At 38.7% G+C, this 15,853-nt stretch overlaps 1 protein-coding gene across 1 annotated transcript in view; it reads left to right on the top strand.

The window, feature by feature from the left end:
• Nucleotides 1-10,202, top strand: part of TSPAN13 (tetraspanin 13) — a 38,283-nt gene extending 28,081 nt beyond the window's left edge. Inside the window, exons 4-6 of the mRNA XM_036247564.1 lie at nucleotides 318-431; nucleotides 1,722-1,835; nucleotides 9,182-10,202. Of these exons, the coding sequence (XP_036103457.1) occupies nucleotides 318-431; nucleotides 1,722-1,835; nucleotides 9,182-9,256 (303 nt within the window). The 3' untranslated portion in view covers nucleotides 9,257-10,202. The remainder of the gene's footprint in view (nucleotides 1-317; nucleotides 432-1,721; nucleotides 1,836-9,181) is intronic.
• The last annotated feature ends 5,651 nt before the right edge of the window (nucleotides 10,203-15,853 follow it).

The following is a 15,853-nucleotide window of genomic DNA, read 5'->3' as shown; positions in this document are numbered from 1 at the left end:
AAAGTAATTTGCAGAAGCATATGGGTCTCAGTCTTGGGGCAATGGAAAATTTTTCTTGTTACACTCTGAGGATTATGCCTTTCGACCAAGTGGTTCTGTTAAATTGCATGTAAAATTTAAGACTTTTTATTCTTGGGGATAGAAACAGTGGCCTTAATTTTTGTTGCAGATTGAGGTACACCCTTTGAAAAGTTTTAATAGTCTTATAAAGAGTATTTGTTTTAGGTACCTGCAGTATTAAAAATTGCAGGCTGTAGATTTATACATTTTGTTCAGGGATGACACATTTTAATGTGTATGTTAAATGTATTTTCTAGGGTCAGCTTCTGGAAGTTGGTTGGAACAATACCGCAAGTGCTCGTGATGACATCCAGAGAAACTTAAACTGCTGTGGGTTCCGAAGTTTTAACACAAATGAAACCTGTCTGGCTGTAAGTAAAGTATGGAATGTTTTTCGGAGATATAATGATGAACAAAGAAGAAATGGACTTTGTGCTGAATTGTATTTTAAAAATGCTTTACATATGCCTTATTTATATTTCATGCACACTACTGTATCATTTGTCCTCAAATACCTACTTCTGAAAGTACTCAGTATTCCAGGGTCCTGCCAAACACAGGTGCTTCTGGTGCTTTGCCTGTAATTCCTTCCCATTCAACTCCTCCTAGAACAAGCTGTGGAAGAGAAATAACAGCAGATCAGCCTTAGAGAGCAGAGGAGGCATTCAAATATCTTTGTTTTGAAATGTATCAGGGTGGTAGGTAGTCTATACTAAATTGGGCTTTTTAACTACTAATCCTCCCCAGGGTGGAGGACGCATGGAACTGTCAGGTGGAGGACGCATGGAACTGTCTTTTCTCTCTTCTTCCCCATCACAGCTTCTTGCTTTTTCTTTTTGGGAGCTGAGCTAGTGATGGACCAGTGAGAGCCACCCTTTTGTCCCAGGCCAGACCCCTGACCCTCAAGTTCCAACCTGATTCTGTGTGAGGATGGACTTGGACCTTGGCTCACCTAGGAAGTTCACATGTGTTTATATTTTGGAGAAGCTCCTATTACCAGCTCTCTGAGCCCTGAGCTTGACATGTCCTCAGTGAGGTTTCTTTTGTGTGATTATTAGTTTTCAATTGCTGTGTAGTACAGTATCACAAATAATAGTGGCTTAAAACAACAACACCCATTTATTATCTACGTTTCTGTGGGTCAGGAATCTGGGTATGGCGTAACTGGGTCTTCTGTGCAGGGTTAACCAGGGTAAAATCAAGGTGTGGCTGGGGCTACAGTCTCATCTGAGGTTTGGGATCCTCTGCCAATCTTCAGCTCCTGGTGACTGTAGGACTGAAGTTTTGTTGTCTTGCCCCGTGTCTCTCAGCTCCTAGCGGCTACCCTCAGGTCCTCACTAGGCAGCCATGTCACAACAGGGCAGCATCACAGTCAGCGTGGTGATCTCTCCGTTCTGGGAAGACAGTTTTCTACGCAATGCAGCATAAACATGACTATCCATAGTATTCAGAAATCTCATCCACACTCAAGAGGGTGATTCTTCAGGGCACGGACGGGAGTGGGAATCTTGAGGACCGTCTTAGAATTTTGGATGCTACTGAAGAACCAAGGCCCCAAACCAGATATAATTCTCCAGGCGTTAATTTTTTGTGGGTGTAGTTTTTATCTGCTCTTTATAAATGGACTTTGAAATAAAAGTTCTTTTCTTTCATTGATTCAGGCCTGTATGAAAAACGGGCACAACTGTCCATCATGTGCTCCGATAATAGGAAAATACGCTGGAGAGGTTTTGAGATTTGTTGGGGGCATTGGCCTCTTCTTCAGTTTCACAGAGGTATGTACAGATAACTCAGCATCTGCCCTCCTTTGTCAAAGGGATTCTTGTTTATATGGCATTTTACCTAAGCATGTCACTTAGGATGTATACATGGGTACTTTAATTGAGAGCTGATGCTTAATAGGAGGAGCCCTGGCTTGAAATCAGGAGACCTCACAGATCTAGCAGAAACTTTCTACAGGGTGAAATGCTTGATCATGAAATTATATAAAATTTAGTGAACAAATGAAATAAGGAGATTAGACTGGGTTATCTCTAGGATCTCTTGTGTTTTTAGAGTTGTATGATAATTTTAAATTGGATTTTGGAATAGGTAGGATATCATATTGTTTAATATATGTGTTAATATAATACACACATATACAGGGTGGGGAAAAGTAGAGTTACAGTTGTGAGTACGTGAAAGAATTTATCTTGTACATATTATTATTTATTAATTATTAATATTTTCCATATGAACAACTGTCAACCTACTTTTGCCCCACCCTGTATATAAAGGTCCGCTTTGAAAAATTGCATTTCTCTTTGTTCCTAGCCTTTGACAACCTGCAGGTAACCACTGTTATTAATTTCTTATCTATATGATATATACTTATACTGTATTAATATATTTTATATTAATTAATATATGTATGTATAATATATTATTCTTTAAGCAAAACCATATACATAGTATTTGATAATTTTTGAGGACTGCTAATTCCTTCCTCAGTGTCTTTATGAAACTTTCAGTAACCATGGACTTTTTTGATGGGCCTGCTTGTGTTCTTCAAAAATGAGCTGGTTGATTTCGGGTACATGTGACAGGAACAAAAGTTAAGGGTTGGAAACCTAGCTTCACTGCTTAGTAATTGTGTGAGTTTGGGAAAAATACATAACCTTTCTGTGCTTCCATTTCCTTGTTTAAAAAAACAGGCATCATGATGGAAAGCCCCTATTCCATCGAGTTACGATAATTAAAGGAATCAGAATAAGTAAAACTTGTAATAACTGGTGCATGGCAGGTGCTGTGTGTCAGCTGTCATTTTGTAGCCATTAGTAAATTATTGATGTATAAGTCACCATATTATGCCTCATTAAAAAAAGGTGATGGGATCCAGGTGATTGTCATGGTAGTTGCCCATGTCACAACCCTATTTTAAACAGATAACAGAATAACATGTATAGAATAATGCTATTAAGTAAGATTGTATATATAACTATAGAAATATAGTACACCGTTGTAAGAGTGACCGTGTATCTTTAAAAGAAAACCAGAAAAATCCTAAGTGTTTTGTATGGTTGAAGTTTAATGTGTTCACTTAATCTCTTGGACATTAAATTGTCTCTTTAAAATGTCTCTATAATAAATAATGGTCAACATGGTCAACTTCCTTGTAATGTAATTTTTAAAGTATGTATTTTTTTTTCTTAGATGACATCTCTAAAAGTAAAACACCACACACTCAGTAGATTGACATTTTAAAAGAGTTTGATAAATATTGCTAACTTGCCTTTTGGGGAATTTTGCCAAATTTTGATTCAACCACTAATTCCAGATGTTTTCATTTATAAAAATATTTGTCAGTTTGATAGCTAAAAATAGCATTACAATTCTATCTGCTCTTTTGAAAATGTTCTAGTGAATTTGACATTATACTTAGGTGACCATCTGCATTTCTTCTTTTGTGAATTGCCCACTTTTTTGTCTTGATGGAGGCCCTTTAAGTTGCATGAAACAAACTCAAAGTAGCAAACACACAAAAGGGAAGTCAGTATAAGAATACCAGAGTGGGCCTCAGGGCCTGGAACTGAGAAGTAGGCACACAGCTGGGGCTCATGAGAGGGTCCAAAAACCCAGGTGTGCAAGAATGTTGCCCACTCCCCTTTTATCCCCCCCCCCCCACTCCTTCCTCACTTTACTCGGCTTCTTTGTTCTGCTTTCAATTTCTTTGGCATTTATTTAACTTTTTAATAACTTTTAAATAAAATTTGCAGAAGATTTCAGTTTTTATATAGTTAAATTTATTGCTTTTTTCGTCTGAGGTTTATCCAATTGATTTTTGTGGTTAGAAAGGCCCTTCTCATTTTGATTTTATGTGTTCAGTAATGATTAAAGAAGAAAATCTAGGTGGCACAAACTTCAATACTTCACGAAGATGACAATCTCCTTTTGGAGAAGTGTAAACATAGGGCAGAAAATAAGAAGCTTTTGTAAGATAAGGAATAAAGAACAAGAAAGAGAAAAATGGAAAATATCTGATTGGCTGGGGCCTTGTTTGGGGTGAGAAGGCCCAGAGTGGCCCCTAGTGTCTGGGGACTGACTGAATACAGTTTCTGGTCAAGTGCAGCATTTACTGGGACACAGAAGTTATCTAAGTTTCGGTTTGCTGATGTGACACCCTGGGTCTGGAAAAGTATTTTTATCAATCAATCAATCAATCAATCAATAAATGGTTTTATTTTAGTTTTATTGAGATTTAATTGACAAAATTGTAAGATATTCACAGTGTACATCATGATTTGACATAGGTATACATTGTGAAAGTTAATTACCAGGTCATATATTTCCCATTATTATAACTTTTTGTGTGTGGGAACATTTAAGTTCTACTCTTAGTGAATTTTGATTATATGATACTGTGTTATGATATTGTATAACTGGACATGTTATACATTAGATTCTCTCATTTTGATTGTGTGTATGTAACATGCATATAATGTATACCCAATGAAAAAATATATATATAATGTATGATTAATATGTAGCACATTATATATATATATATATATGTGTATGTTATTTATCTTATACTAATTGTTCTTTTTTCCCCTCAAGCATGAAAAATCCACTTGGTTCTTAGTAACAAAGTGGAGATAAAGACCAAGCTTAATAAATTTTTTTCTTAAATCCTCACCTGAGGATATGTTTATTGATTTAAGAGAGAGAGAAAGGGAGGTTGGGGACGGGGGGCGGGGGGGGGAGAGGGGGGACAGAGAGAAACATCGATGTGAGAAACATTCATTGGTTGCCTCTTGAACATGCCACTACTGGGTATTGAATCCGCACCCTAGGTATGTGCGCTGACCAGGAATTGAACCTGCAACCTTTTGGTGTAGGATATGGCACTCCAACTAACTGAGCCACCTGGCCAGGGCAATAACTACTTTTTAAAAGGAGTTTTTCCTGACATCTTTTCCTACTCTAAACATATTTTTATTTTCTTCTCAGGAAAAAGCTGCCTTACTTGTGGGTTGGCTTTGACATTGATTCAAGGAAATTCATATACAGCTTGAAAACAGCTCTGTGCATTCTTCCATTCCTTTCTTTAAAAAAAACTAACATAAGCCCTGGCCGGTTTGGCTCAGCGGTTAGAGCGTCGGCCTACAGTCCGGAGAGACCCGGGTTCGGTTCCCGCTAAGGGCACGTACCTCGGTTGCAGTTTGTCCCCGGCCCTGGTCGGTCGTGTGGGTGGCAGCCACTAGATGTGTTCCTTTCACGTCGATGTTTCTCTCTCTCTCTCTGTTCCTCTCTCTCCCTCCCACTCTACCTGAACAAAAAATGGAAAAATGTCCTCAGGTGAGGATAAAAAAAAAAAAAAAAAAAACTAACATAAGTTTTTGTTATGAGCACTTGATATGGATAGAGAAACCTGGAATCAACAATCTCCATGCATACAATTAGCTAGATTCAAGTGATCAGAATGTTGCCACATGGTTTATTTTCTATATCTGGAAATTATTTTGAGAATTTTTTTTCTTTTGAGCACCTCTCTTTCTTCTCACCAGATCACACCACCTTCAGTTATGCCTGTTTTCTTTAAAAAGGACTGGTTTTTTAAAGAGCAGTTTTAGGGTCATAGCAAAACTGAGAAAAAGGTGCAGAGGTTTCCCACACTCCCCAGCCCTGCACATGCAGTCTCCTCCATTACCACCATCGCTCACCATGGTGATGCGTTTGTTACAGCAGATTAACCTACATTACATGTCATAATCACCCAAAGTCCATAGTTTACATTAGAGTTCACTTTTTTATTTTTTAAATTTATCTTTATTGCTGAAAGTATTACAGATGTCCAGGGTTCACTCTTGATATACATTATGTGGCTTTGAACAAAAGTATAATGACACATATACATTATTTATAATAACATACAGTCTTTTCACTACCTACAAATCCTCTTCTGCCTTTTTCACCTCTTCCCCTGCCTTTTTTTATAATTTTTTTCCTTATTGCTTTTAGAGAGAGGGGAAGGGAGAGGGAGAGAGAGAGAGAAACATTGATGAGAGAGAACATCGATTGGCTGCCTCCTGCATGCCCCCCACTGGGGATCGGGCCCACAACATGGACATGTGCCCTTACTAAGAAAACGAACCGGCAACCTCTTGATGCATTGGGTCGATGCTCAACCACTGAGCCACACCGGCTGGGCATCTCCCCCTGCTGTGTTTAAAAAATTATTATTTTTTTAAGAATATAAACTCATGAGTCTTAGATTCCTAAAATGTTCTTTTAAGGAATTCTGTTTTATATTTTGAAACCTGGCTAGAGATTTTGTTTTGTTTTTTTTTATCCTCACCCGAGGACATTTTTCGATATTTTGTTCAGATAGAGTGAGAGGGAGAGAGAGAGAGAAACATCAACGTGAGAGCGACACATCGAGTGGTTGCCACCCACACGACCCGACCAGGGCTGGGGACAAACTGCAACCAAGGTACGTGCCCTTAGCGGGAACCGAACCCGGGTCTCTTCAGACCGCAGGCCTACGCTCTAACCGCTGAGCCAAACCGGCCAGGGCCCTGGCTAGAGATTTTAATCATAATTTGTGCAACCTAATATTTTCTGGATAACGAATATTTTATAGACTCTGTCAGTTTAAAATTTTTATTTTATTTAGTATTTCACAGAATCACATTCTCAGAGTTTGAAGGTATGAGGCTCACTGGCTAATGATTTCCTTTCATAGGTGAAACAGATTTGATTTAAACTATTAATACCTGAAAATAAATTTAAGCCATCAAAATAAGATTGATTTAGAATCTGAAAAAAATGTTATGACAATTAGTACATGTTCTTTGTAGAAACTTTAGAAAATACAGAAAATTAAGAAGAAGAAAGATTAAATGTATCTACTAACTATAACGACCTACTCAGAAATAGTCAATATTTATATTTTGGCACATTTCCTCTGCCTTTCTATATTTATATTAAGTTGAATGAATGCAGACTTATTCTTACATACTCTATACATTCTATGTTATCAATTGTAATTGGGCGACTTACTGCATTACTGGACGTAGGTTCTAGAGTCTGCAGGGTTCATGATCAGGTCTAGTCAAAGTTACCCTTGGAAATCTTTAAATTATGAGCACCTTTGTAAGCTCAAGACCCAGTTAATTCTAACTGTGATCTTTTTGCACCCTGAGTGTGGCCTCCCTTCCGGGCTGGGCCTGGGACCGAGGGAGGAGACAGCGATTCAGCACTGAGGCAAAGGAAGGGATTGCCTTGTTTTGTCACTTAAAGCCGAATTGGAGGAATTCAATTCTAGTAATAAAATATAGCTCCAGATTATGAGTATTTAATTCACCCAACTGCTTTGTTTCCCCTAAGAATTGCAATTTACACAATCGATATATATCCAGAGATGATGATAAAAATATTTCACAATCTCAAAAAGTCTAACCAGAAGGTACCTGGGTGCAGCATTTCCGAGGCAGGGTCAGGGAAATAAACGACGCGTGGGCAGGTTGCGGGGCATCAGAGAAGTAGCTGTTTGACAACAAGGAGTAAGTGTCTCAGTATTGTAACGACCAGCGCAGCTGAAATGTTACCCCGAAATTCTCACATAAAATTATAAATGTCATTAAGAGCATGGACTCCAGATTGGAACCCTGGTTCTACCCCTTATGATCTCTTTGACTGTTACCCATAAAACCTATCTGCCTCAGTTCCCTCACGGATAAAATGAGGAGAATGATAATGCCTGTCATGTAGGGGTGTTGGGAGGATTGCATGCATTTGTAAGGAGCCTGTCACAAAGTAGTCTGTGTGTTTCAGTAAGTTCCTTCTTTCCCCAGTCACACAGACTCCCCACTAGGCTTTCTACTTCCTTAAATTCTATTTTCTTGATTGAATTCACAAACCATAGTTTCCCAAGCCCTCGTGTGTTGTAGCTATAAACGTCGCCAGTCATAAATTATACAGTAACTCAGCAATTACCATTATGGTAAATGGAGAAAATTTGGGACTTCCCATAATTTTCTAGAAGTAGTTTAAGGAAGTAATTAGTAGTTATGAAGTCAAATAAACAAAATTTAGATTAAAAGTTGACACGGATCGAAAGTGGGAAATATAATTTGAAATTCATTTTTTTCCATTAAAATTTTGTATCTTTTTTTAAAAGAATTTTTAATTATTTTAAATAAATCAACTTAAAGTAACAAAATGAACACATTTCTTAATTTAAAAAATAATTTATACTGGTTAAGTCTTTAGTGAACCTGGTGTGGGACATGGCACAATAATAACCTATTTTCTAAAATTATAGCCTTCCTCCCTGCCCCCCCCCCCCCGCCCGTGGATAGGTAGGAATTATAACATTTCTATGATCTGTGTTGTAAATTTTATTTATTATATAACTTGTGTTATTGTTTAATTGTTGATGAGCCAGTGTGTTTCTGAATTACCAAAATTAGCCACTCAGGCAGTGCAATGTTTGTATTCGTTTTCTATTGCTGCTCTAACAAGGAAACACACACACACGTGGTAGCTTAAAGCAACGCACGTTTACTGTCCTCCCTCCTGGAGGTCAACAGCCTCAAAGGGGAGCTGCTTCTAGGGGCGCCAGCGGGGAACCTGCTCCCTCCCTCGAGTTTCCCAGCGCTGGAGGCGGCCAGCACTCCTCGGCCCCTTTCTCCACCTCCAGAGCCGGCTGGGTCGCCTCTTCTCTCCCTGACTCTGCTTCCAGCTGCCTCCAGATGTCCTCACGTCACCTTTCTCTCTGTCTCGGATTGCATCCTTCCCTCTCTCACAAGGAGCCCAGTGATTATAGCTGAGCCCACCTAGATAGTCTGCCACTCTCAAAATCCTCCGCTCAGTCACATCTGTCCCTGGTACTGTGTAAGGCGACACCTGGGGATGACGACATCCTTGGAGAGCTGTCTTCAGCCTACCACAGTGTTTATATTCCTTTTTCTTAGGGCCTCCCATTTGGGTTACTGGCTACATCTTGAAAAGAAAAATGTTTTTCTTTCTAAACAAATAATGCTAAGTGCTTCCGAGGTTCCAGATTACTTTATTGATAAACTGAATAAATATACACAACTGTTACTTTTTCTTTCTCCTTTTTTCTCTGCCGTTGCAGATCCTGGGCGTTTGGCTGACCTACAGATACAGGAACCAGAAAGATCCTCGTGCTAATCCTAGTGCGTTCCTTTGATGAGAAAACGAGGAAAGATGTTCACGTTCTGATCTTGTTCACAGCTAACTTTAAGTTATGCTAATTTGCCTGTTTAAGGAAACAGTGTCTGAGAAATTTCATTATTGACAGTGGAATTATATATTTTTACTCTTAATGTTTCTCTATATGTTTTTCTTTTTCCATTGCTGAAAAAAAAAAGTTGAAACGTGTGGTCTCCTCTGAACCTCAGTGGTACCTGTAATCTACTGTATTCACAGTGTCTGACACTGTCCACTGTGGCCTTTCTTAGCATTTTTACCTGCAGAAAACTTTGTATGGCACTACTGTGTTAATCATATTGTGATTCTAAATATACATCCTACCGGAATAACTCATTGTATGTGGCGCTGTGCTGTGTAGATAGGTCCTACTGGAAAAAAAGAGTTCAAGTTTATTAAAGCCAGTAAGTATGAGATTCTATTACATTAAGTTCAGAATGGGAAATCAAATTCCCAAATTTTTTGTCTTTGTAGGAAGTATGTCTTGTGAAAATTAACAAAAAAGTGATCATGTAGTCTAGTGGTCTTTTATGATTACACTAATGTATTCTAGAAACAGCTATGTCTTTAGGGAAGTGTGGTTTAGTTTTTGATTTTTACAGGTAAGTGTGAAGGAGAAATGGTCTTATGAATGTCCTAATATGTGACATATGCCTTCAGCTTTCAAAATGGAGTTTGAGAAATGCAGAAAGTATATCTGTATACTCTTGATATTCTTTTTTAATAATTTAAAATCCGAAAGATTGCATTTTTAAACAAGTTACTATTAATGCATTGGCCCACGTAGCAAAAAGATATTTGATTATCTTACAAATTGTTAAATAAATTTTTCATGAAAATTTTCAGTATTGTAAAAGCAGCTTGTCAAATCCAAGCATATTTGAATGTGACTTCCCATAATTTGAAATTGAAATAGTATTGTGAATTCTGTATATTATGTTAAAAAATTAAAGGATGGTAACCTTTCTTCGTGTATGAGTGTTTGAATTAAAAGAAAGTAATGGAGCCCTGGCCAGTTTGGCTCAGCGGTTAGAGCGTCGGCCTGCGGTACAGAGAGACCTGGGTTCGGTTCCCGCTAAGGGCACGTACTTCGGTTGCAGTTTGTCCCCGGCCCTGGTTGGTCGTGCGGGTGGCAGCCACTCGATGTGTCCCTTCACGTCGATGTTTCTCTCTCTCTCTCCCTTCCTCTCTCTCCCTCCCACTCTATCTGTACAAAAAATGGAAAAATATCCTCGGGTGAGGATAAAAAAAAAAATAAAAATAAAAAAATAAAAGAAAGTAATGGAAAAATTGATGCATGGATTAAGTGAAATGAATACTTTTATTTTTACAGTGGGTTCTCTTCGCAACCCAGAGCTGAGTATTGCTATTTTAATGTATAATCCAGTCATGGAAATGAACTTCTAGTGCTAATATCTACTGGTAGTCATCCCCAACATCCTTTCTTAAAATGTTTCAGTGTTAAATATCTTCTCCATGGTGAGAATTGTTTTTAAAAGAGAAGTCATTCATATTTGGGGAAAATATGTAAGTTCTTTCCTGTTACTCAGAATGACTCATTTCTTGTCTTGCATTCTATGGTATTTTATTGGCAATTGTCTTGATGGGTTTTAGACCAAGAAAGAGGGTAAATGTTGATCTACAGAATTTTAGAGTATTCTGTGTGTGTCACTTTCAGGACCGGAAGGCTGGCTAATCTTTCAAGAAAACGGAGTCATGCAATTCCTATAATGTTGTAAGGGAAGAAAAGGATTGTCCCTCTACTCTTCTGAGTTCTTGACTGAGACCCCATGTAATAAAAGACAAATTAACAAGAGAAAAACAGAAGTTTATTCACATGTATACCTTATGAGTACACAGGAGATACCCAGAAAAACTGAGTAGCTTCCTGAGATGGCCCAAGCCACCATATTAAATACCATCTTTAGCTAAAAACAAAAGCAAGGTGTGTGTGTGTGTGTGTGTGTGTGTGTGTGTGTGTGTAGGCCAGTCATGGGGGTTACCAGGAGCAGCACGGTAAACAAAGGAAAGGTAAGGTTTGTTATGCAGAACTAAGTCAGTGACCTACATTGATAAGAGCTTGTGACTTGGAGCCATCCTTCTCTTCCAGGTACAGAGGAGATACCCTACAAATGGAGCTTTCCATAGTAAACGTAAATGTCCCCTATAGCGGGATAAGCTTCTCTGTTTTCAGACCTTCTCCTGTATCTGCTGTTTCTCAAAAACAATCAGCTCAAAATAATTTTTATGCCTAAGAAGAATATTGTGGGGTAGCATATTCTGATACCCTCCAGTGTATATTGAGCACTGGCCAGTCCTAACAAGGTCCTACTTACACCATAAGATGAGGTTGTGAACAGAAAGTGAACTTTCGAACTGTGTCTTTGTTCCTTTAAGGGATTTTGTTTGCTTTGTGACATTTTGAACTTCACATGAGTTTCTGGAATCTTCTTGTATAGCAAATTTCTAGCTACAAATAATTATATGTGGAAGGGGCTGTTTCAGAGAGAAAATACCCATAGCCTTGGTCTGTGCACTAATTGCAATGGCCTTTATTTGGGTCAACCTAATTACAAATCAAAGGCTGGGAAGCATGCATCTTTAGGACTATAAATGATAGAATTATACGAGTGAGTAATAGCTAGTGATTAGCTACACAAGAAATACAAATTTTTAAGAACCAAGAGCAGCCTTGTCAGAATAATCTGAGCTTCCTGTTGCCTCGGGAAGATCTAAAAGTGATCGATTATCCAGCTCTCTTCTTGGAGGTCTCCTGTGATCTTCATGTCTGGATGCAGGGATATTTTAGTGCCTGCTGGAAAGGCCTCTGAACAGGTCTATCCTGAATCCCAATGGCTGCTGGTGAGCCTGGGGGAGTCAGACTGATGTCAGAATTCCAGGAGGGCCACCACGTTTGTGCACAGAAAAGCCACACTTATATGGTGTCAGAGGAGGGTGTATTTCAGATCAGTCTGTCCTCGAATTACAACAAATGGCCGTCAGGAGGTCCTTCTAAGCCTGGCATTTATTTAAAAAGAGAAACTATACTACTATTATGCCTTGTTTACATATTCCATTTAGGGTAGTATTTCTTTGTTGTTGTTTGCTTGGGATATTTCTTAGAACATTCGCCCAGACTCCTTGATGTTCAAGGTGAAGTTTTAATTAGAGAATATAATGCGAATACAAAGGGGAAATGTCAGACTATAATTTCTAGAATCTGAGTTTGTGTGGCATAAATTCATCCCAGGTACTCTGTTTTCTAAGCAGCAATGAGTTTGGTATGAAAACCAGTTTTGCGTGGTCAGCCCAAGTAATATGCCGCTGAATAGAACCTTTCAGAGTAGGAGAAGAACCAGAGTGTGGCTTTCCTTTTAAGTCCTTAGCCCCAAACCTCCTTCTACAATTTTCATAAATATTTGTTGAACCCTAGGAAAGTTTATTCAGCCTTTTGAAAATGCACTGAGTCAATATATGAAACTACTTTACCTTTTAGCTGGCACAGAAAAGTTAGAGTCACATTTTTACATCGTATTGCATAGGAGAAAAACACTTGCAGGCATTGTGATTGTGCACCTGTGATCCTCCACGTGTCCGCTGCGTAATTAGAGGTGCTGATGACGCTCCAGGCCGGGTTTTCTCAGTTTCTGGTTCAGTGAGGGGATTTGTGTGTAGCTGCTCTGCACTTGGTGTGTTTGGGGCTAGCGGTTAACTTTTACTCCTGGCTCTCTAATCCAAGTGCAATTACAAGATGTGTTGTTGGGGAATGTTTTTTCTAAACCGTTTTAAGGGAGCAAGCAGCAATACCTGTCCAACACTGGAGAGGAAGCGAGAGACAGAGAACAAAACTCTTCTTCTTGACGTGTTTCTGGAACGTCAAATCGTAACCTAGTGATTGTAATCGTTGAAATACCTCTCGAGACAATGGGAAAAGGGAAAAATCAGACCCTCCTGCCATGTATCAGGCTTCTCAATTACTCTCCGAAGGAAAATCAGCCTTTGGAATTCATTTTCAAATGAAGGCTTGAGGGAGTTGCCTTTGAGTTTAAAATGCATGTCAAAGAATGGACTTTTATATCGTCTGGAGGGTGAAAATACTTTTGCTTACTTTCAGATTTTGCTTTTTCCAGGTAGATGAGGTCACAATGACAAGGGGCCTTTTTTTTTTTTTATCCTCACCTGAGGACATATTTCAATTTTTTTGTTCAGATAGAGTGGGAGGGAGAGAGAGGAAGAGAGAGAGAAACATCGACGTGAACGGAACACATCGAGTGGCTGCCTCCCGCACGACCCAACCAGGGCCGGAGACAAACTGCAACCGAGGTACGTGCCCTTAGCGGGAACTGAACCCGGGTCTCTCTGGACCGCAGGCCGATACTCTAACCGCTGGGCCAAACCGGCCAGGGCGACAAGGGGCTTTTTAATAAAGGCTGACTTGGACTTGGAAGCCCGCCTGGTGAGCACCGAAGAAAGCTCTGTTTTTGCCTTTGAGTGTTTTCTGTCCTTTCCCCTGCTCCCATTCACCAGTGGTCGCTAAATATAAGGACTTCGGTGCTCTTTAGGATTACTGGATGCACAGAACAGGCAAGAAACCGGAGGCCGAGAAAGTGGGTCATGAACAATCATTCGAAGACAACTGTGGCTCCAAACAGGCAAAAACGATTTCATCAAGCATGTCGGTTGTCCATGTAAATGACTTTTACAGATGACTTATGTTACACCAACTCTTCTACAAGTTAGTTCTTTCTTTCTCCCTAAGTTGTGAGGCCTCAGATAAATCTTATGAAAACGATTTTAATGGGGTAAGAGATAAACAACAAAACGTATCACTGTAACCAGTTTTAAGTGTATCATTCAGTGTCATTAAGTATATTCACATTGTTCCACAGCCATTACCTCCATCCCATTCCAGAACTTTTTCATTTTCCCAAACTGAAAACCTGCACCTGTTGAGCAGTAACTCCCCATCTCCGTTTCCTGGCAACCACCAGTCTACTTTCTGTCTGCGAACTTGACTACAATATATACCTCAAATTAGTGGACTCACAGTATTTGTCTCTCTGTGACTGCTTTACTTACCATAATGTCCTCAAAATCCATCCATGTTGTAACATATGTCAGAATTTCCTTCCTTTTGAAATATTCCATTTTATGTATATGGTACATTTTGTTCATCCATTCATCCATCAATGGGTATTTGGGTTGCTTCCACTTCCTGGCTATTATGAATAATGGAGCTGTGAAAGTGAGTGTGCAAATAACTTCTTGCTTGCAGTTGTGGGTACACTCTCAGACGTGGAATTACCACATCGTATGATCATTCTGTATGTAGGTTCTAGAGGAACACTCATCTTTTTTCTATAGTGGCTGCACCATTTTACAGTCCCACTATGTTACCAACATTTTCATTCAGCTGTTTGAAATAATACTCTCTCATCTTATAGCATTCTTTCGCTCCTTTGCAGTCAGAGAAGTAGTCAAGAAATGCTTTCAGCCCTGGCCGATTTGGCTCAGCGGTTAAGAGTGTCTGCCTGCAGACTGAAGGGCTGTGGGTTCGATTCCTGGTCAAGGACACATACTTGGGTTGCAGGTTTGATCCCCAGCCCTGCATAGGGATCATGTGGGAAGCAACCAATCAATGCCTCTCTCTCACATCCGTGTTTCTCTTTCTCTCCCTCCCTCCCTTCCACTCTATCTGAAGATCAATGCGAAAAAAAATATCCTTCAGAAAGAATTAACAACAAAAATGCTTTCATTTAAATTTATTTAAACACAACGGAAAAATTGTGAGACGCCTATAAAGGTTTGATAGGATAGACCTTGCTAATATTTCTAGGAGCTTAAAACAGCAGTTTGATGTTTGCATCTTCACTTTTCTTTCTAACTTGTATTTGTACACATTTTGTGTAGTTGCAAAAAGCACAAAAATTCTTAAATTCTTCACGTATCCTTTTTATTTCTCCATACCGTTTATTACTTTTATAGATGACAACATACTCCACTGTGTTAATAAACCATGTAATCAATATATTTGGATGTCGTGATTTTTTTTTTTTTTGGTATGTTTAAATCATGTTGCCATTGGCATCTTCAAAGTCAATCAGTTTTTTTTTCAATGACTATTGTTCTGTGTTTAGTACTTTTCTAAGGGAGAGTTGTTTTCCTTGCAAACTTGACTTCCCAAAGGTTTGTTTACACTTTTAAAATTATATGTGTTGTTAACACATTGTTGACCAGCAATTTTATGTAGAAGTTATCTCATGTCACCAGCTATTTTTTCGTAATTGAGTATGAAAGTGAAACAATCTAAATAAACTTCAGTATACTTTATTTATACGTAATGAATTTGAGTGGAACTTTGTACATATCTGCTACATATTATATTTGATACATATTATATATTTTAGTAATTTTTTAGTGCGGTAGACTGCATAGCAATCACCTACGTGTGATGGTACGCAACATGTTTTGCAAATATATCTGGTTTTGCTGCGCTTTCCTTTTGAAACACACACTTTACATGTTCTAGTTGGATTTTTTTTCATACCAAAAAAAATTTAGTGACTATTTTTTCCAA

The sequence above is a fragment of the Molossus molossus genome, unplaced genomic scaffold, assembly GCF_014108415.1.
Source record: "Molossus molossus isolate mMolMol1 unplaced genomic scaffold, mMolMol1.p scaffold_m16_p_7, whole genome shotgun sequence".
NCBI lineage: Eukaryota > Metazoa > Chordata > Mammalia > Chiroptera > Molossidae > Molossus > Molossus molossus.
Note: the sequence above shows the minus strand (reverse complement) of the source record. Positions and strands in the feature narration are given on the sequence as shown.